Genomic DNA, 21,664 nt, shown 5'->3' on the forward strand with positions numbered 1-21,664 from the left:
GCGGGCAGAGCCCCCAGCCAGGGGCTGCCCATCCAGGTGGGGGGCGGGGACCCTGGTGGAGCCAGGGCCTCAGTCTCCCCCTCTGCAGAGGGGAGCTCTCCACCCACCTCCCAAGAAGACCGTGCGTGAGGACCAAAAATCACAAGCCACGGTCTGTGCCCACAGGGGACGCACGAGGTGACCCAGCCATCGTGACCAGGCTCACTGCTCCCCAAAGTCACGGAGGAAGGGAGTCTGGATTCCTGTCTCCGCCTGTCCCTCCCCACCCAGGATGAGGAGTCTGAACAGAATTGAACAGTGACACTGGGGGGGCACCTGCCAGCTTCTTCCTGTCAAGTTCAGACCCTCGCTGGCCTGAGTGGGGAGGGGCCGCTGGGGGCAGGGGGCTATGGCCGCCCTGTCCAGGGAGCTTGCCAGCCGGGTGTGAGGGACGCTGCCCCCGGCTGCCCCCATCTGTGCTACCTGCCCTCCTGGCGGACCCCCATGCCACTGGGGGCCTCTGGGGACTCCAGGGATGGGCGCCTCCCCGGACACCTCACCACTCAGACAAGAAACGGGCCTGATGGGGTGGACTGCCCCCGGGGGCACACGGAGGGCGTGACCTGAGACGACATCCCCCCCCCCCGCCCTGCACAGGCAGGGTTTGGTCCCCGGGTCCCAAAGGAGGAGATAGAGGTGGTGAGGCCCCTACCTCACTCCAGTTGCCCACTTCCCAGCTGGCATTCCCAGCAGGGGGCAGGTGCACGGCCAGGCTGGGGTCTGGCTGGGCCTCAGGGATGATGCTGCCATTGGCCGAGCCGTCCTGAGCTGGTGTGAACACCACAGAACCAGGGGACTCGGGGCCCACAAGTCCTGGGCCCGGGGCCGGCAGGAAGAAGGCTCCTGGTGCTGCCGGGGTCCAAGGGGTGGGAGGCCCCGGCTCCAGGGTGCTGTCCCCGTCCCGGGTCTCTGGCTGAGCAACCGGCGGAGGAGGAGGGGCAGGAGCCCCCCCAGTGCTGGGCCACAGCTCACTGTCCGCAGGCCCCAGGCCACCGTTCAGAGTTGGCTCCCAGGCCACAGTCCCAGCTGTCCACAGCGATCCTGCGTCGGGACTGGGGGAGGAGTGGCTGGGGCCCGTGGCGGGTGAGGCGGGTGGGGTGGGGTGGGGCCCTTGGGGGGGGCCGGTACCCTCCTCCTCGGACAGCTCGTTGGTCCTCTCCCACCACGGAGGGGACGTCCAGCTCTGGCTGTCTTTCCCTCCCAGGGCCCTGTTTTGGCTCCCAGGGGCAGCCGGTTTCTCCGTGCCACCGGCTGGAGTGGGGGGCCGGGGCAAGCTGGGGAGCCCAGAGTCTGGGGCCTCAACAGGGGTGTCTTCCTCAGGCAAAAAATTGACCAGGGCGTCCCCGGGGGTCTGCTCTGAGGGTGGGGGCGGGGAGAGGCCAGCCTGGCCGGGCCCAGGGGCAGGCGACCCGCCTCCCGGCGTCCCAGGAAGCTCTGAGGCCGGCAGGGGGGTGGCTGTGGGGGGCTCAGCGGGACTGCTCAGGGGCGGGGGTGTCCGGTCCCCCGCACCTGCCAGGTCTGGGGCGGGGTCCTCCAAGGGCCCATAAGAGAGGTCCTCATGGAAGTTAATGAAATTGTAGTCATAGTAGAAATCGTCAACGAACACGGGCCCCGGCGGGCCCAGCCCAGGGTCCTCCTCGATGGCGTTGCCCACCCCGGTCGGCTCGGGTGACGAGGGGGGTGGGGGGCGTGGGGCCAGGCGCGGGGGGATGAAGTCGATCTCGTTGAGGAACTCGTGGCTGGAGGAGGAGCCGCTGCCCGAGCCTTCGGGGCCCAGCACGTCCAGGGTCCGCGGACAGGGCGGCAGAGAGCAGGTAGTCTTGCCGGCCGGCCGCCGTGCCTCGTCACAGGGGACGCCAGTGTCGTTGGTGCAGAGGACACTCCGGAGCCGGGCGCCATCCCCGCACGTAGCCGAGCACTGGAGAGGAGGCCGGAGAGAGGGGTTCGGGCCAGGGGAGGTCACGGACCAGGGGAGGTCAGGGCCCAGGGCGCCCTGCCTGCTGGCCAAGGGCAGAGCGGGAGCCCTCGGCCAGCTGATTCTGGGCCTGTCCAGCCCCAGACCGTGGCGTGCGGTGGTGGCTCTCCAGGGCAGCCTAGTCCCCGAGGCTTCGGGGGACGCCCCCACCGCCCTCCCACCATGAGGCCCGCCAGGAAGGGCCCCCTGAAGACCGATGGTGGAGCTGGGGGCGGGCCCCCCATCCTGACACTCACCTGAGACCAGTTCCCCACGGCCCAGGTGGCGGGGCAGGGCACCTCACGGTTACAAGGACTTTCGGCAGGGGGCCGGGGGAGGTGCTCGCAGGCAGGCGGCTGCAGGGCCCTCTGCTCATCCGGCCCCACACCGCGGATGCAGAGCACAGAGCGGCGGGAGAGGCCCGCGGGCCCGCAGGAGTGGGAACACGCCTGCCACTCCCCTGCCCACCACCTGTGAGGCACACGGGCCACATCAGCAGAGCCTGGCCACGCTCCCAGGCACTGGGGGTGCAGGCGGGGTGGGGTGGGTTGGGGCCCAGGGACAATCTCCCAAGCACTCGGGGTGCACGTGGGTCAGGACGCAGGGGACAATCTCCCAGGCACTCGGGGTGCAGGCGGGTCGGGTCAGGGCCCAGGGGACAATCTCCCAGGCACTCGGGGTGCAGGCGGGTCGGGTCAGGGCCCAGGGGACAATCTCCCAGGCACTCGGGGTGCAGGCAGGTCGGGTCGGGTCAGGGCCCAGGGGACAATCTCCCAGAGCTGCAAGCCCCGAAGCCCAGTGACAGGACCTCCCCGGGGGGCTGGGCGAGACCCAAACCCTAGTGACCAGGGACATCCTAGGCCAGCTGCTCCAGGCTGGGGTGGTGGTGGCCACGACCTGGGCCTTTAGCCCCACTCCCTCAGCCCCTCCTGTGGGCCCAGGATGTGGGGTCTGTGGCAGGGCCAGGAGCAGTCAGGGCGGGCTCACCGGGCAGGGCACGGCTCCTCGCTGCACTGCCTCTGGCGGTCATCAGGCCGGACCAGGGGGTCACAGTGTCTCTCGTCCACGGGCCCCACCTGTCGCTCGGTACAGTGCACAGTCTGCCTCTGCATACCTGAGGGGCCGCGGGGGCTCAGCCTGGGCCCGGCACCCAGGGTGCCCCCTGCCCAGGGTGCCCCTGCCCGGGCTGCCCCGCACCCAGAGACAAGGCCACACCCGCTCCTCTAGAACCCTCCCAGAACAAGGCCTCCGCCTCCACCCCTAGATGGGGACCAGAGCGTGGAGGTTCGTGGCGTTGAGGGCCCAGCCCCTTGGCGTCCTAGCTGGGAGGCTTGGGCGCTCTGCGAGGACCTGCTGAGAACACTCCCCATGGGAGTTCCCGTGTGCGAGGGAAGGACACAGGGAGGTAGGACACGAGTCTCTCCCCTGGGGGTCAGCCCCTCGCCACTTCCTTCTTCCTGCCTGGACCCCAAGAAGGGGGAGGGCGGGGCTACCTTGACACACGTGAGGGGAACACTCGGATGGGGAGAGAGGTCCTGGGTCCCTAAGGCCACCCCGAGCCACCTGCACTGGTGCTCCAGCTGGCACCCCACGACCTGCAGCGCCACACGCCCCTCAGCCGCCCACCTGTGAAGCGGCCGTCCGCTGACCCCCAGGGCCCGGTCTAACGGGTTTGCAGTCATGTTTGTAAACGTAAAGACGCTCTATGGGACAGGATACTTTTTAAGAGCTTTTGAAAATTTCTGCCAGGTTTCCGTGTGTCGGTTTCCACTTTATCATCACACGAGGTTTTTAAGGAGTGTTTGAGGGGTACCTGGGTGGCTCAGTCGATGAAGTGTCCAATTTTTTATTCGGCTCGGGTCATGATCTCGTGGTTCATGCGTTTGAGCCCCGAGTCAGGCTCTGCATGGACAGTGCGGACCCTGCTTGGGATGCTCCCTCTCCCCCCACCCCCTCTCTGCCCCTCCCTGACTCGTGCTCTCAAAATAAAAAACTAAAAACTAAAAAGGAATGAGCAGACGTCTGTCCCAGACTCCTGATGCTGAGATCCCTGGACACTGAGGGGCACTGGGGGTGACGAGCACTGGGGGTGACGAGCACTGGGGGTGACGAGCCCCGGGGAACAGGGGTCAGCGACACTGTTACACGTCTCATAGAGTTGGAAGAAATGAGTGTGTGTGGGGAACGGGCCACTGGGCCCAGAGGCTCAGAGCGGGGGTGGGGACACGCCGGTGGTCCTGGCTCCCTCCTCCCCACCTCTCCTCCTCCTCCCCATCCCCCCTGCGAAGCCCCTCCTGGGGCAGCAGCCAGGGAGCACCAGGCTCCGGGCCGCCCAGGAAGGAGCCACAAAGCCCGTTTGCAGCAGGAGGTGGAGGAAGGAGCCCATGGAAGACTGTGAGGACGAGGGTCCGGTGTCTGGCGTGGGACAGAAGCACCGGTGAGGGGCCTGCTGAGCAGTGAGAACGAAGATAGGGGCAGCTGGCGCGTCTCTGGGGACACAGTGCCAGCAGCTGAGACACACCGGGCACTCAGCACGTGTCCGGTCCTGTGCCGGCCTCTCCCCCGAGGGACCCGGGGACAGGACTGCCGGCGGCCCCGCTCTGGACACGGGGGCCCGAGAGCCACATGTAAGCAGCCAGCCGGAGGCTGAAGCCGGGCACCGCGCCCACCCCGTTCCTCACCTGTGCCACAGGTGACCGTGCACTGGCTCCAGGGCCCGTAGCTCCAGGAAAACTCGGGCGGCTGGCCGTGGCCGTGGCCGTGGCCACCCTCCTCCCTGTGGATGGTGTACTCGTAGCGCACCCCGGGGTTGCTCTCCTGGAAGAGCAGCTGAGGCAGGTGGGCAAGGGGCCCCGTGAGCACAGGCGTCCCCACCGCCCACCCGGGGCCCCGCGAGCACGAGGCGTCCCCACCGCCCACCCGGGGCCCCGCGAGCACGAGGCGTCCCCACCGCCCACCCGGGGCCCCGCGAGCACGAGGCGTCCCCACCGCCCACCCGGGGCCCCGCGAGCACGAGGCGTCCCCACCGCCCACCCGGGGCCCCGCGAGCACGAGGCGTCCCCACCGCCCACCCGGGGCCCCGCGAGCACGAGGCGTCCCCACCGCCCACCCGGGGCCCCGCGAGCACGAGGCGTCCCCACCGCCCACCCGGGGCCCCGCGAGCACGAGGCGTCCCCACCGCCCACCCGGGGCCCCGCGAGCACGAGGCGTCCCCACCGCCCACCCGGGGCCCCGCGAGCACGAGGCGTCCCCACCGCCCACCCGGGGCCCCGCGAGCACGAGGCGTCCCCACCGCCCACCCGGGGCCCCGCGAGCACGAGGCGTCCCCACCGCCCACCCGGGGCCCCGCGAGCACGAGGCGTCCCCACCGCCCACCCGGGGCCCCGCGAGCACGAGGCGTCCCCACCGCCCACCCGGGGCCCCGCGAGCACGAGGCGTCCCCACCGCCCACCCGGGGCCCCGCGAGCACGAGGCGTCCCCACCGCCCACCCGGGGCCCCGCGAGCACGAGGCGTCCCCACCGCCCACCCGGGGCCCCGCGAGCACGAGGCGTCCCCACCGCCCACCCGGGGCCCCGCGAGCACGAGGCGTCCCCACCGCCCACCCGGGGCCCCGCGAGCACGAGGCGTCCCCACCACCCACCCGGGGCCCCGTGAGCACGAGGCGTCCCCACCGCCCACCCGGGGCCACGAGCACGAGGCGTCCCCACCGCCCACTTAGGGCCCCACGAGCACGAGGCGTCCCCACCGCCCACCCAGGGCCATGAGCACGAGGCGTCCCCACCGCCCACCCAGGGGGCCACGAGCACAAGGTGTCCCCACCGCCCACCTAGGGCCCCACGAGCACAAGGTGTCCCCACTGCCCACCTAGGGCCCCACGAGCACGAGGCGTCCCCACCGCCCACCCAGGGCCGTGAGCACAAGGCATCCCCACTGCCCACCCAGGGCCCCACGAGCACGAGGCGTCCCCACTGCCCACCCAGGGCCCCACGAGCACGAGGTGTCCCCACCACCCACCTGGAGCCACGAGCACGAGGCATCCCCACCGCCCACCCGGGGCCCATGAGCACAAGGCATCCCCACGAGCGCGAGGCGTCCTGCCACCTGCCCAGAGCGATCACTGGAAGGGACCCGGACCCAGCCCCAGCCACCTCTGGGACCTGGGGCTACAACGTGGGGCTGTCCTAGAGACGGGGGAAGGGAGGCAGAGGCCCAGGGCCCTGTCTCGCCGTGGGGCAGGCGGTGCTGGACCCCCGGGGCCCGACTCTTCCCCCCCACCCTGGGCCTCAGGAGGCAGGCACCTGGATCCAGACGGGCTCGTCGGTGGGGCCGGGGGCCGTGAGGTTCTCCCAGTTGCCTGTGCGCGCGTACGTGAAGGTGGTGCCCGCCACCGGGTAGTCCCCGCCCCACTGGATGGTCCAGCCCCCGTTGAGGAAGTACTTGTGAGGGTCCTCGCTCCGCAGGGCCAGGAAGTTGGCGGCCTCAGCCACCTCCTCGATGCGGATCTCACGGGCACCAGCCGGGATCAGCCCCACGTCCACGTACCCTGTTGGCCAGGGGGTGTATAGACGCTAAGAGGCTGACCGTCCCCTTCCCTCGCCCCCCTTCCCGCTCCACCCGGCCTGCTGACGGCAAAGGTCCCACCACCAGCCCGGGGGCCCAAGCTCCTCCAGAAGGCAGAGGGTCCCATGTGTCCTAGGTCACCTAAACCTAGAGGGGACCCTCAAATCCTGCCCCCGTGACCCATGCCCCTTCACGCCTCTCCTGGATGCCTAGGCTAGCTGGGCCCTTCCCGGGGACACCCTCCGTGCTGCCCACACAGCCCGTTCCCGTTCCTTCACTGACTCTATGCGCTTTACCCGGTGACACAGGGGCTGCCGTCACCCCCATCTGACCGATGAGGAAACTGAGGCCCAGACAGATTAAGTAATGTGCCCGAAGGCCCTGCTGGGGTATGAATGGGGCTCCAGGGTCCGAGCGTCCTGGCCCAGCGCCCGAGGCCCCGCTCCTTACGGGTGCCTGCACAGAGATGCACCCGGGCCTTGGGGACACAGCTCTTTCCTGCATGAAACACTCCTCCCATCTCACCTGGGTCTTTCACGCACCAGCTAAACTCCCCCCTCCTCCAGGAACTCTCCCCTCACCTCCCTGGGTCAGGACCTCCTTCCTCACAGCCTGCTGGGCCCCCCACAATTGCACCTGCCACACTGAAAGCTTTCGTCACCTGTCGCTGTGAGCTCCTCACCTTCAAGCCCCCCTCACCCAGCACACGCAACCTTCAAGCCCCCCTCACCCAGCACACGCAGCCGGCACTCACACGGCTGAGGGGGTGGAGTTGGGGGGGGCAGCTCTCTGAAGCCTCACAAGAAGGCGGTAGCCTCTGAAGGGGCTGGCGCCACCCATAAGCCTCATCAGCCAACCCGGGGTCCCCGGGGCAGAAGGACTCCCCTGAGTACACGTCTCTGTGTCTGGGCCAAGGTGCCTGATGCCCGAGAGGACCCAGCGGGGTGGTCTCCCTGCCTCCAGTCTCTAGCCCGGGCGGGACCCTGGGGATCAGGCAGGGCTGCCGAGTTAGGAGAACCCCCCCACCCACCCCCACCCCCGCGTACCCAGGCCCTCAGACTCCTCGAAGGTCCCGCTCACGGTGTGGCAGGTGGAGCCGTTGCCGTGGCACACGCCACAGCGGTCCTCGACAGCACCCGAGTCAATCTCAAAGTCACAGCCCACGTTCTGGAACACACGGGAGGGAGGCCCCAGTGCCTGGCCACCAGCCAGCAGCCCTCCCTGGCCCCTGCCGCCACGGTCCGCCGGGGTCCGCCGGGGTGGGAGCAGGCCCCCACTCCGCCTGTCCCCGGGTGTGACACGGGGGGGATCCACGCGTGCAGTGAGGCCATGCTGAGGGGGCATGAGGTACGGGGGGGGGGGCCTTTCACAAAGAGCTACAGCAGGCGGGGCACTAGCACCCCAGGAGCTCCCCCAGTGTGGACGAAAGTTTCCTGGAAACAGGAATCTGTATCAGAGGCCCCGGGCAAGCGCGTCCCTGCCACTCTGGGCCCCAGTGCTTCGGGTGGGGGACAGTGGCTGGGACACGGGTGGGGAAGAGGCCGGGCTGACACCAGAAGCGAGCATACACGCTGCTGGCATTACTGACACTTATCTGCCAGGTTCGGGGCCCTGCATGCCCCTGCAGTGGCATCACCGAACCCGGTGACAGGGGTGCAGAACCGGCCACTTTCTCTCTCAGAGGACACCACTGCCCGGGGTCATTTGGCCAGTAGGAGGCTGACCCGGGCTCTGGCTTCCCGGCAGGGGCTGTGCAGGTGCGGGCCGAGCTTCAGAGGCTCGGACAGCAGGCAGGGAGGAGGGGAGGAGGGGAGGAGAGCCACGGTGCAGGGGCTGGGGGTACAAGGTCCGCCTGTGAGGGGCTCCAGTGCTGGTGGGGGGGGGGTGGCCTTTGCTGACGGGGGCCAGAAGGGGACCAGGAGGGAACCCGGGGCAGCCGGTGTGGGAGACGCCCCTCCTGTCGGGCATACCTTGCAGATGCCATTGATGCAGAGGTCGTGGCCGGGCCGGCCCTGGTGGCAGGGGGTGCCATCTACCACAGCGTCCCTGAGCTTCTCAGCAAAGTACTCGCTCGAAGGCCGGCAGTGCAGCTCACAGGGGCTGGCTGGGGGCCCAAAGGGAGAGCCGTGAGGGACAGCCGGGGCGGGCGTCGCACTGTGTGTCAGGAACGGGCTGGAGGCTCCAGGGACAGCCCAGCCCGGCCTGGCCCGGCCCAGCTGGGGTGGGGGCCCGGCTCCTGCCACCCGCCCCCCGGCCCCTCCCCGTGGGCGGCAGGACTCACCGTCGTTGAGCACCGGCACCCAGGTGTGTAGCTGGCCCTTGTAGAGCATGGCGTCAAAGTGGCTGCACTGGACGTGGCGGAACGAGGGGCGGCCGGGGGGGCAGGCCTGCAGGTTGCACAGCCGGAAGCGCTTCCGCTCGCCCACACAGTACTTGCCGCTGTACTTGGGCCTGTTGGGGGCGGGGTGGGGCGGGGGGGGGCGGGGGGGGCGGGGCGGGGGGGGGCAGAGTGAGCGCACGGTGAGCGCGGTGCCGCCGAGTCCCCGGGGGGGCCCCCAGCCCCACACTCACACAGGCTGTGTGCACCGCCGTTCAGCACTCTGCACGCCCACACCACAGCTCCGCGAGCAGACGGACCAGGCGCTCCAGCCCGACCAGCCGCCGTCCACAGCCTCAGGCCGGAAGCCGACAGGAACACACTCCCCGTTCAGACACCACTACCGAGACAGCCGACCAGGTGGAGACGCGCACCCAGGCCAGTCGGCCATCCCCGCCCTGGTGACACTGTGGCAGCTGGGGGGCCAGGGCAGGCAGAGGACAAGACCAAGGAGAGAGGAGGCTCCTCCCAGTGGTGGAGGCGCACAGGAACGACAGAGCCCAGGTGCCGACTTCCTGGTCCAGCGCGCAGGCGGGACAGGGCAGAGAGGCTGGACTCCAAGAGCCTGAGCTAGCGTGAGCCAAGGCTGCCTGCAGAGCAGAGGCACGCTGGGAGCCCCACCCCTCCCCTCCCCCCCACCTGACACTGTCCCCTACCTTGCTCTCCCCACACCTGGTGCCGTCCACAGCTGCATCCAGCTTGGAGTGACAGGTGGTCCCCACGGAGCACCAGAGTGTGTGGCACACATTCTGCAGGGAGGACACAGGCCATGCCCTGACCCCTCCCTGTTGCCTCCACCCGCCCACCCCTCACCACCCTGTGTGGGGCTGGCACAGGGTGGGGGTCTGCAAATGGGATTCCCAGAGGGCCCTTCCCATCTTCTCCCAAACAAGGGGCGCTGGGGCTTGTTCAGAACGGCCTCCAGCCCCGCCCCCTCCCCAGCCTCCCACCCACCTCCCCAAGCCCTGCCCATATATCTCCCAACCCCGCCTACTCCCCCGCCCAGCCTCCCACCCACACCTCTCGCAGCCCCGCCCACACCTCTCCCATCTCCACCCCCTCCCCGCCCTTACCTCTCCCAGCCCCGCCTACTCCCCCTCCCAGCTTCCGGCCCACACCTCACAGCCCCACCCACACCTCTCCCAGCTCCACCCCCTCCCCACACTTACTTCTCCCAGCCCCGCCCATACCTCTCCCAGCTCCACCCCTCACCCGCCCTTACCTCTCCCAGCCCCACCCACTCCCTTAGAAAGACCCTCACCCCCACCAAACCCGGGGTCTCTAACAAGGCCGGGTTAGGGCAGGTCTCCCCCAGGGAGGGGGGTCTCCCCCAGGGTTTTATCTTGCCTCTTCTAACCCAGCCCTGGGAGGTGACGGTCTCGCCCAAAGCCGCACAGTTGGCAAATGGTCCACCCAGAATTCAGAGCTGGGTGTGTAGCCACCCAGCCCGAGGAGGATCCCACAGGCCGAGTCCCCCAGCATCACGTGGGGGTGTGGGCCGAGCGCAGGCGCTGCAGGCCGCGGAGGGTAGCCCCGCCCCCACCTGTGCCCACACTCACGTCCATGTCCTCACAGAAGGCCGAATAGGCCCCATACTGGAGGCGGCACTGGTGGCCCACGTCGTAGAGGACCCCGGGTGGCACCGAGGGGAAGTCGATGACATCCTTGGTGGGAGCATCGTCCAAGCACAGGCCCCACCCCCGGCTGCAGAGATGGGACAGGGGACAGGGCAAGGGGGACAGCCTGAGAGACCCATCAGGGAGGCCTCGGAGGGGCGGGGCGGGGCGAGGGCGAGGGCGAGGGCGGGGCGAGGGCGGGGCGCGGCGGGGAGGGAAGAGCACTAAACCCGTAGGAAAACTGCAGCCTCGTCGCTCACCCCAGCCTCCCCTCCGACCTCCAGCCCAGACCCCCGGCCCGGCATTCAGGCCTTCCTGCTCCCTCCGGGCCTCCGTGTCTCCGGACACACTCAGGCTCCCTAACCAACTGGCCCCACCCACAGGGCCACGGCTCCCAGCCACGGTGCTCTAGTACTCTCCTGTGAGGACTGTCTCCTGGATCCCCAGCCCAAAGGCCCGGCCGCAGAAGCCTCCAGACCACCAAGCCCCCTCCCGGCCCTGCTCTGAATTCCTGCAGGCTCCACCCTCCTCCCCCCCACCTCCCCCCACCCCCGCCACCGCATGGGGCCCCGGCCACGTCAGTGAGGGATCTGGAGAGCATCAGGCCACAGCTGATACAGCAGCCAGCGCCTCTGACACCCCACCCCAGGCTGAGATCTAGGGTCTCTGTGGGGGACCACAGCCTGGGAGAGCCTGGGGCAGCCCTGCCTGCCCATCACTCCCTCATTTACTCCTGCCTTCCCCCTGGAAGCACAGGGAACCCTGATCGGCAGGCAGGGAGCACAGAGACAGAAGGTATCCCAGGCCCAGCTCGGGCCCACTTATGCCAGCGCATCTCTCCACGGGCACCTTGTGCGCAGCTACTGCCTCTGGGGGCCAGTGGCCATCCTGCTGCCCTTGCCAGGCCCACATGTTGACCAACGAGCCCAGGGCTCACTGCCATCATGCAGGAGTCAGAAAGGTGTCCGGGGGCCTCCCTCCCTCTCTCGGGGCGGCAGTGGCTGGGGAGAACTGAGGTCGGGGGTGATGGGTAGCCGGCCCGGGCAGCCCCAGCCAGGCAGGGCAGGGGGAGGCAGAAGCCCTCCGGTGTTCCAGCCTGAGGTGCGGGGCGCCAGATGAGTGGAGGGTCCTGGTTAGGGTCAGAAGGCTGGAGGGGGTGGGTGCTGGGGTCTGGTGGGGAGGCACAGAGGAGACACCACAGGATGGGGACAGGCTGGGAGATGGACGCAGGCCAGCACACAGGCGGGTGTGGGGAGAGGCCGGGGGCCATCAGCCCCCGGGACCGTGGGTGAGATGCGGTGGGGGTCTGGGGTCTCCTCAGTCCCCCAGCTGGTGGCAGGCCCCAAGCTCCACCCAGGGCTGCAGTGAACACTGAGACCGGACTCCCGCTGAGGGTCCTGAGGACCCCTCCCCCCAGATCACCTGGACCGTCTGTGCTAGCAGAAAACAGACCCTGTCGGGTGGGCGGTGGCAAAAGAGCAGCTGTGGGACCCAGCCCTCTGCCCCAGGTGACCCCAGGCCAGGTCCTCGCTCGCTCCTCAAACACCCTGGGCAGAATCTAATCCCCTTCTCACACACACAGGGCCCCCAGGGCAGAGCGTCACTGGCCCTGGGTCACACCGGAGAGCGGTAACGTCAGAGTCTGAGGCCGGGCCCAAGCCGCCAGTGGCCACACGCGTCCACTTGCCGGGCTGCCCGGTGCACAGCTCCTCCCCTCCGTCCATAAGCCTGACCTCAAATACTTCACCCCAATGCAAGTTCACATCCATGGCAGCTGAGCCCTGGCAGAGAGAAAGCAGTGTTCTGACTGCTGACCTCGGTCTGGGGCTCCCTGGGCCTGTGCCCTGGGGCAAAGCGTCAGCAGGACCCTGGGACACCTTCTGTCCTGCAACTCAGGATATGGGCTAGGAGGGCTCACCGCCTGGGGGGAGCTCAGCCCCAGCCTGGGGGCTCCTCCAACCTACAGGCTAATTCACCCCAATGCCACACCAGGGCCACCCCCCGGCTGTTTCCTGGCTGGAACCCGCCACGTGTCAGGTCCTGTGGGCGGGGCGGCTGGAGTGACAACAGCCCATCTGGTCCGTTCTGCGTGTGCGCGAGAGGCTGGGGGCGTCGGGGGACCCTCCAGCACCCAACACCAGAATCAGGGCCACGTTCGGGCCCAAGTGCTGATGGGGAGTCGGAGCCCCGAGTGTGGCTCCCCGCCCAGCTCCAGATGTCGCGTGGCCTGGGCCATCCCTCACCTTCCCTGGGCCTTCACACAGGAGGCTGAGGCTGCCTGTGGGACCGAAACCACAGAGGTATAAACAGCCGCACCAGCCCTCCAGCCAGCTCACCGCCAGGTTCCTCGCACGGGGCACACACACCCGCGGCTACGGGTGGGGGCCAAGAAGCATCCGGTCCGGGATGGGGGGGGGGGGGAGACCCAGGAGGCCCGTGGGCGCCGCGGGGCCTCCCCCAAACCCAGGGAACACTGCCTCACCCCACTCGGCACGTCTGTGCGTCTTTTCCTTCTGCCCCGCTCCCCGAGGGCGGAGCCCGTCCCAGCCCCCCGCAAGGACACGGCGGGCAGAGGGGCTGAGGACGGGCTGGTCCACGCCTGCCACGTGAGCCCCCCTCCTTCCAGCTTTCCTGGGCCTCCAGGCTGGGGAGGCAGGCGCGGGGGCCGGCCTGAGGAGACGAGCCTCCGCTGCGGGCGCGCCTCTCTCCGGCCACCGCCCCCCTGCAGCCCTCCTCAGTGCCCGGCTGGCCCAGGCCCCGGCCTGCTCACCCCACCCCTCGCTCCAGGCCCCAAGCCAAGTCCCTCACGCATTCCAGCAGCTGAATGTGAGCACAGAGACCCCTGTGTGTCTGTGGGTCCTGGGGGCAGGGCGCGGGGGTGGGGCGCTCCCTGGGTGGGGACCGCTGGGAACAGCCCTGGGGGAGCTACGGGGAGGGGAGCGCATCTTCCAGCCTGGCCCCTAATTCTCTGCCCCCAAGTGGGCCAGGAGACACGCCCCTGGGGTGTTTTTCAGGCCTGACCCACATGCCCAGGCTGCTGCCCTGGTTCAGGTCCATATTCTCTGTGGCTTACAAGTGGTGATAACAGTTAGAAGCCCTGAGCGCTAACCACGTGCATGGCCACGTGCTGGACACTGACGTGCCTGCGGGCCAAACCTTCACAGCCACCCAAGAGGCAGGCCCGTCACGAGCCCCATGGAACACGTCTGTCAACACAAGGAAAAGCCGGGGCCAGAGTCCAGGCCCTAACCATCATCCACGACCCCTCTCCGCCTCCTCCCTCACCCCAGCAATGCCTCCTCCGTCGGGGGCCACCGCCCCCCCCCCCCACACACACATTTAAACCCCACACTGAGCGACTTCTAGAAGAACATGGCAGATTGATCTCCACTCCCTCCCTGCAGCCCAGGACAGTAAAGGAGTAAACGAGGCAGAGGTCCACAAGGACAAAAGGCGAGGGAGAGGTGACGACGGCACGTGGAACAGGTTAGCAAAACCCGGGAGGCTGGAAAGCAGCCGGTCAAGCAGTGGCTGACCTGGTCAGGCAGTGAGAGTCAACAGCCAAGTCCAATGGGGAGAAACCACCCAGAGGCAGAACCCCAGAAAGGCTCAGGCTTAGGGCCCCAGGGAGCCATGGAGGCTGGAGCGCCAGCAAGACTGGGGACAGGAGACCTCAGACCCCACACCTGCTCCCAACCCCGTGTGGCCACCTGCAGAGGGTGGGGACCACTTTCTGAAGAGGGTGAACCAGAGGATCTGGCCCAGGGTGACCTACAGACAGACCGACAGAGATGAGGACAAATTTAAGTCTACAAGCCGCCAAGCCCCTTCCCCACCTTACGCGCCACCCCCACCCCACCCCCCCACCCCCCCAGCCTGGGTGCCAGGATCCACAGCCAGATGTACACGCCCAGGACAAGAAGAGAGTTCCTCCCTGGGGAAGCAGACCCGCTCCATAAAAGGGCTCTAGACACTGGTATGTGACGACCTACCGAGGACACAGCCCCATCTCGGCCAGTCCCCTGCACGGACTCAGAAACACCTGCCGACCAGTGTCCCTGTGCCTCCCCCTGTGTGTGACAGGACCTCAGGTAGTTTAAAACCTCTAATATGAAAGTTTTGGTTTAGTTTTGGTTTTTAGAGAGAGAGAGCAGGGGAGGGGCAGAGAGAGAGAGGGAGAGAGAGAATCCCAAGCAGTCTCTGAGCTGTCAGCACAGAGCCCAACACAGGCCTCGAACTCACCAACCATGAGATCATGACCTGAGCTGAAATCAAGAGTCAGACGCTTAACTGACTGAGCCTGCCAAGTGCCCCAAATGTGACAGATTTTTTAAAATTAAAGAAAGATAATGCAGGGAGAAGAACGTAACTAAATCCATACAAAGAATAACCTCAGGAAGAAAAAACAGGAAACAAGTGTGGAAACGTGACAATAAGAAGGAGGAAGTCAGGAACTTAAAAGTACAGTACAAAAAACTTAACAGAAGGGTGAACATGTGGATGCTGCCCAGAAAACAGGTAAAAGCCAGTAAAAAAGTAAAAACTCACAACACGAGAGAGCAGCTGAAGGTCAAAGAGCTCCCGAAGGAGAAAACGAAATTACCAAATGACACAAGAGCATTTCCAGGGGCTGAAGGACGGGCAGTTGTAGGTTAAAAGCATCTGCCAGGTCTAAAGCAGCATGAAAAAGCTCAACCTTACATGTAAAGGAGCCAGAAGAAGAACAAAACCCTGAACCAGCAGAAGGAAGGAAAGAATAAAGATTAGACAAGAAATAAATATGAGAAACATAAAAAAAAACAACACAGTAATACAGATCAGGTTCTTTGAAAAGATCAACAAAATTGATATACCTTTAGCTGGACTCATCAAACCAGTGAGAGAATGAGACAGAGACAGGGAGGGGGAGAGAGAGAGAGAGAGACATGGGGGAGAGAAGAGAGACAAAAGGCGGGGGGGGGGGAGGGAGGAGAGGAAAGAAAAGACCCAAATGAACAAAATCAGAAATGAAAGGAGAAATACAGCAGACTCCACCAAAGTACAAAGGGTTATAATTACAAAAAACCAAATGCCCACATTGAACAACACAGAAAAAATGGATAAATTCCTAGAAACATATAACCTCCCAAAAAGAAATCAGCAATAAATAGAAAACTTGACCAGACCAGTCACCGGCAATGAAACTGAATCAGTCATCAAAAACTCCCAACATGTGGTCCAGGACCAGATGGCTTCACAGGCGAATTCTACCAACATTTAAAGAGTTAATGTCTTTTCTTCTCAAATTGTTCCAAAAAATTAAAAAGGAAGGAAAACTTCCAAATTCATTCTACGAAGCAAGCATTACCTCGATACCAAAACCAAAGACACCACAAGAAAACAGAACTACAGGCCAGTATCTCTGATGAGCATGGACGCAGAAATTCTCAGTAAAATACTTGCAAACGGAATCCAGCAATACGTTTATAACATCATCCGCTACAATCAAGTGGGATTTATTTCTGGGTTGCACGATTCACAAATCAATCAACATGATACATCACACGGATACAAGAAAGGATAAAAACCCACGAACCTTCCAACAGGCGTAGAAAAAACACTGGACAAAGTACAACATCCATTCATGATAAGAACTCTCAACAAAGTAAGTGTAGAGGGAACGTTCCTCAACTTCATAAAGGCCGTATATGAAAAATCCACAGCTAGCATCGTCCTCAATGATAAAGCGCTAAGAGCTTTTCCTCTCAGATCAGGAACGAGACAAGGATGTCCACTCTCACCAGCTTCATCCAACACAGTACACAGTACTGGAAGCCCCAGCCATAGCAATCAGATAAGAAAAAGAAATGGAAAGAATCCAGGTTGGCCAGGAAGACGTAAAACTTTCCGTATCTGCAGATGACATAATACTGTACGTAGAAGACCGGAAAGAGTCCACCAAAAATCTACTGGAACTGATAGGTGAATTCAGTAAATCCCAGGGCACAAAATCAATATACAGAAATCTGTTGCATTTCTGTGTACTAATAATGAGGTAGAAAAAGAGAAATTAAGAAAACAACCCCATTTACAATTGCACCAAAAACAAAGTACCGAGGAATCAACTGCATCGAGGTAACGACCTGCACTCTGGAAACTATAAAACACGGATGAAAAAACTGAAGAGAACGCACAGACATGGAAAGATTTCCACGCTCATGAATTAGAAGAACACATATCGTTAAAACGTCTCTACTCCTCAAAGCAGTCTACACATTTAACGCAATCCCTGTCAAAACACCACCAGCAGTTCTCACAGAGCAAAAACAAACCATCCTAAAATGTGGACGGAACCACAAAAGACCCCAAATAGCCAAAACAACCTTGAAAACAAAGAACAAAACTGGACGCATCACAATGTCAGACTTCAAGATACGCTACAAAGCTGTGATGATCAAAACATTGTGGTACTGGCACAAAAACAGGTCGACGAAGCAGGGCAGAAAGCCCAGGAACAAACCCACGGTCACATGGACAACTCACCTTGGACAAAGGAGGCAAGAATACACAATATGAAAAAGACAGTCTCTTCAACAAACAGTGTTGGGAAAACTGGACAGCAACATGCAGAACGATGAATGTGGACCACTTTCAGGGCACCTGGGTGGCCCAGTCGGTTAAGCGACCAACTCTTGATCTCGGCTCAGGTCATGATCTCACGGTTTGTGAGTCTGAGCCCTGAGTTGGGCTCTATCTATGTTGACAGTGCAGAGCCTGCTTGGGATTCTGTCTCCCTCTCTCTTTGCCCCTCCCTGCCTGCTCTCTCTCAACAATAAACTTAAAAAAATTTCTTAAATTAAAAAAAAGCAATTGGGCCACTTTCTTACACCATACACAAAAATAAGTTTAAAATGGATTAAAGACCTACACACGAGACCTGAAACCATAAAAATCCCAGAGAAGAAAGAACACAGGTAGTGATCTGACATCAGCCGTGGCAACTCTTTTCTAGGTACGTCCTGAGGCAATGGAAACAAAAGCAAAAATAGAGAACTGGGACCTCGTCAAGGTAAAAAACTTCCGCACAGCAAAACGATAAAACGCTGATGAAAAGAACTGGGGAGAAAGAACACACAGAAACGGAAAGCCATCCCACGCTCATGGAAGAACAATAAAGGGAGGAACACGGAGAGAAGAAGAGAGGGAGAGAGGGAATCCCAAGCGGGCTCCCTGCTGTCAGCACAGAGCCCAAAGTGGGGCTCGAAGTCACAAACAGTGAGATCACAAGCGGAGCTGAAATCAAGAGTCGGACGTTCAACCCACTGAGCCACCCAGGCGCCCGGGAACAAAGCCTCTCAACGCTGACGGAGAGCGACCGACAGCGCAAAGCTGATACCAAATCAAACGATCGATCAGGTGTGAGGGCAGAATAAACACACTTCGACCCCCTTACCTCCATGCACCTTTTCTCAGAACAAAGAAGCACCCCCTCTAGAGTCAGTGGCAGGAGGACCCCGTGGGACAATTTTAGGGCTGGCCCAGAAGGCACCCGGTCTAGATAGGAACGGGAACAGAGGCCACGCTGCCTGATGGAATCAGCACGTGCTTCAAATGTGGACAGAAGGCAGTGACGTGTTAAGAGCCACGAACGACCCAGAAACCCTGTCGTCCCGTGTTATCGGCGTTACCTCCCTGTCCCGGCCACCCGCACGCCAGGGGGGAGGATGCGGAGGGGGCCACGGGCCGACCCCCAGACCCTTTTCCCTTCAGACCCCGCTTACTGGCCAGCGTCAGCCGAGGGCGGGGAGCGGTGCCAGAGCACCCACGTGTCAAGTGGAATAAAAAATGGGGCGCCTGGGGGGCTCAGTCGGTTGAGCGTCCGACCTCGGCTCAGGTCGTGATCTCGCGGTCTGTGGGTTCGAGCCCCGCGTCGGGCTCTGTGCGGACGGCTCGGAGCCTGGAGCTGCTTCGGATTCTGGGTCTCCCTCCCTCTCTCTGCCCCTCCCCTGCTCATGCTCTGTCTCTCTCTGTCTCAAAAATAAGTAAAAACATTAAAAAAAAAAAAAAAAGTGGACTAAAACCCACCCAGTTCCTTTCGTACACACTTCTGCTGCTCTGGTCGAGGGAGCTACGGGTGTGGGTCGCGTCGTCTGGGGCCTCGCACCCGAGGTCCATTCTCCTACTTGTGCTTACAACTGGCACTGTGAAAAAGTCTGTGCTAATAACTTACATCTTTAAATTTTCCTTAGCCGAGAGCAACGTGAAATAGCAAATCAAAAACACGGTCACCAGTTGAGAGGATCAGAAAGAGGGGACGGGCTTTAGCTTCGGTGCCTCCGGCGGCACTTTCCCCAGGACTCTGTGGCCAAGCGGCCGGTGCCGTGCCCCGTCGGGTCTCCGTCCCGTCCCAAACCCAGGGCTCGACCCCAGCCCCATCCCTAGGTCCCCACGACCCCTCTCTCCCTCCTGCGGGGTTGCAGGACACGGAGATGGCCTCGGGGACCTCTCGGTCCAGCCCGGGCGGCCCCGCCCGTGCCTCCCTGACACCGGGCGGCCCCCCACGGGCCCGGCGGACTTACTCCAGGAACCTGGTGATGTACTCGCGGCTGCAGCGGGACCAGGTGAGGGGGGCGGTGTCGTACAGGAGCTGTGGAGACATGATGGAAGGCCGTTTCCCCACGGGCTCGCAGTCATTGCCGCTTCCGTCGTGCTGAATCCCAAAACTGCGTGAGAGCACAGGCCCCGGGGGCTGGTGAGCTGCGGGGCCGCCGGGCGGCTCTGCCTCCAGACCGCCGTGGGGCCTCGGGAGGCCGACCCCTCTCGGAGCCTCAGCTTCCCCCGCCCAGAGCGTGGATGGGCGGGGGCGGGGGGCAGCCTACTGAGCCCGAGGGGCACCCACAGTGACGAGCCAGGGGCACGGGGGGACGGCTGTCCCCACATCCGCACGGGTCCCCAGCAGGGAATGACACGGGTCCCACCGTGCCCTGGATTTAAGGGAGTCTGAGCTGCCCTGTCACAGAGAAACTCTCGAGACGCCATCCTGGGGAAGGAGACAAGAATGATTCTCTTTGCTCGGACTTACTACGTGCCAGGCGCCGTGCTAAGCGCTTTCAGAAACCCCACCTTGCTCAGTTCTCGGAACTGCCCAGAGAGGCCCAGGAACTAGCCAAGGTAACACAGCCAGGGAACAGCAGATGTGGGGCAGAGCGCTCTTGACCACCACGGGCGGCTTCGAGGCCCTGCACGCGTGGCTGTCACTCAAGGAACCCAGAGCAGGTGAATGATGACGCCGACTTCTCTGACCACCAGGCCTCTCTGTGGCCCACACACCTCGCGCAGAGGGGCCGGCTGGAGGAGCCCCGAGCGTCAGTGAGTCCAACCCCCTCGAGCAACAAGGGGCACACCAAGGTCCAGAGAGGGCAGGGCACCTGCCTGGGGTCACGGAGCAATCAGACATGCAGGCGTGGGGGACCGAGAGCCAACACGCAAGCACTGAGCGCACCGCGGAGGGACAGCTAAAGACACTGGTGACTTTCCGGTCGTCTCAACCCCACACCGACCGGGACTCGGTCCGAGCCAGGCCCACAGGCACCCGCGTGGGCCTCCCCACATCTCACAGGGAAGCAGCCCGGTGTGGGTGGGGACATCGCAGGGACAACGTGCGGCCACGGCCAGGCCCGCTTCCCTGGGATCCTGTGGCCCGTGGGCCCAGCTGCCTGGTGCCCCCGGGTTTGCAGGGGAAGCTGGAGCGTTAGTGTGGGAACGGGAGCAGGTGCAGTACCTGTGTCCGAGCTCGTGGGCCACCGTGAAGGCCAGCGGCAGGCCCGTGTCCTCGTTGATGTTGCAGCTGCGGTGCGGCTGGCACATGCCCGCCACGTGGGACAGGCCCAGGGTCTCACAGGGCCTGTTCATGGCCGCACACAGGTCCTTCCTGCGTTCAGAGAGAAAGGATCCTCAGGCTGACCTGACCAGGTGCCAGGTGCCAGGTGGAACTAAGCCCAGAAGGCCAGATGCTGGGCATGAGGGAGAGAGTAGGTGAGGAGGTGGGAGGGAGTGGGTGAGACGGGAGTGGGTGAGATGGGAGTGGGTGAGACGGGAGTGGGTGAGGTGGTGATGGGTGGGGGTGGGGGTGGGGGTCGGGCAAGAGAAGGAGGAAGGGGGGGAAGGGGAGGGGGAGGAATGGGGGGAGGGGGAGGAATGGGGGGAGGGGGAGGAATGGGGGGAGGGGGAGGAATGGGGGGAGGAATGGGGGGAGGGGGAGGAATGGGGGGAGGGGGAGGAATGGGGGGAGGGGGAGGAATGGGGGGAGGGGGAGGAATGGGGGGAGGGGGAGGAATGGGGGGAGGAACGGGGGGAGGGGGAGGAATGGGGGGAGGAACGGGGGGAGGGGGAGGAATGGGGGGAGGAACGGGGGGAGGGGGAGGAATGGGGGGAGGAACGGGGGGAGGGGGAGGAACGGGGGGAGGGGGAGGAACTGGGGGCCTGCTTCGGACAGTTCTGGGAAAACTCACAAGAGCTCCCCAAGCGCTGACGGAACCCAGGGTCCAGCCAAAGGTGCGTGCGCTCCCCTAACACGGGCTCCAGAGGCAGGGCCGTGTCCGCACCCCGCCGGGCTCAGGCAGCACCACCCTCCAGAGCAGGCCCTGGCTGGCCACGTTGCCCCCCACCCACAGCTGGCGCCCCCCCCCCCCCCCGCCGGCGGTGTCGCGCCCAACAGCTGGCGGCACCTGGTGAGCAGGATGGCGGTGTCGTGGTGCAGCGGGTGCGCGTCCCCCTTCATGTTGATGCTCTTTTGCCACTTGCAGAAGCTGCGCAGGGTGTTGTCTGCGTGGTGCGTGACCTTCAGGTCTTCCTGGGGGCAGAGAGGGCAGCGCGGGTCCCTCCCCTGAGCGCCGGAGGGCCAAGCCCCATTCTCCTCCAAAGGCAGGAGACAGAGGCCCTGGGGCCGGGGAGCCCTGGTCCAGCCTCCAGGGACCACCCCTCCCCACAGGCCCATCCTGGGGGCACCCGGCGGAGAGCCGGCCGGGGACCCAGGGGCGACGGAGGACACTGCCCGGGCCACAGAGGCCCGCCGTGCCCTTCCACACGGGGCCGCTTGGGTGACGGACCAGGAGGGCTCTGGTGGCCGACGCCCATCG

The 21,664-nt window shown here is 64.2% G+C and overlaps 1 protein-coding gene across 3 annotated transcripts in view; it reads right to left on the bottom strand.

Moving 5' to 3' along the window:
* Nucleotides 1-21,664, bottom strand: part of ADAMTS7 (ADAM metallopeptidase with thrombospondin type 1 motif 7) — a 41,210-nt gene that overhangs the window by 5,236 nt on the left and 14,310 nt on the right. For 2 of the 3 annotated variants that reach the window (XM_043554590.1, XM_043554592.1), the window contains exons 6-19: nucleotides 21,254-21,378; nucleotides 20,308-20,457; nucleotides 19,106-19,249; nucleotides 10,491-10,635; nucleotides 9,588-9,680; nucleotides 9,126-9,271; nucleotides 8,836-9,005; nucleotides 8,525-8,658; nucleotides 7,601-7,721; nucleotides 6,293-6,537; nucleotides 4,675-4,822; nucleotides 2,981-3,107; nucleotides 2,251-2,464; nucleotides 692-1,957 (exon numbers count right to left, since the gene is read on the bottom strand). In XM_043554590.1, the coding sequence (XP_043410525.1) occupies nucleotides 692-1,957; nucleotides 2,251-2,464; nucleotides 2,981-3,107; nucleotides 4,675-4,822; nucleotides 6,293-6,537; nucleotides 7,601-7,721; nucleotides 8,525-8,658; nucleotides 8,836-9,005; nucleotides 9,126-9,271; nucleotides 9,588-9,680; nucleotides 10,491-10,635; nucleotides 19,106-19,249; nucleotides 20,308-20,457; nucleotides 21,254-21,378 (3,228 nt within the window). The remainder of the gene's footprint in view (nucleotides 1-691; nucleotides 1,958-2,250; nucleotides 2,465-2,980; nucleotides 3,108-4,674; nucleotides 4,823-6,292; nucleotides 6,538-7,600; nucleotides 7,722-8,524; nucleotides 8,659-8,835; nucleotides 9,006-9,125; nucleotides 9,272-9,587; nucleotides 9,681-10,490; nucleotides 10,636-19,105; nucleotides 19,250-20,307; nucleotides 20,458-21,253; nucleotides 21,379-21,664) is intronic. The other variant, XM_043554591.1, reaches the window with a different exon arrangement.

This window comes from Prionailurus bengalensis, chromosome B3 (genome assembly GCF_016509475.1).
Source record: "Prionailurus bengalensis isolate Pbe53 chromosome B3, Fcat_Pben_1.1_paternal_pri, whole genome shotgun sequence".
Taxonomy (NCBI): Eukaryota; Metazoa; Chordata; class Mammalia; order Carnivora; family Felidae; genus Prionailurus; species Prionailurus bengalensis.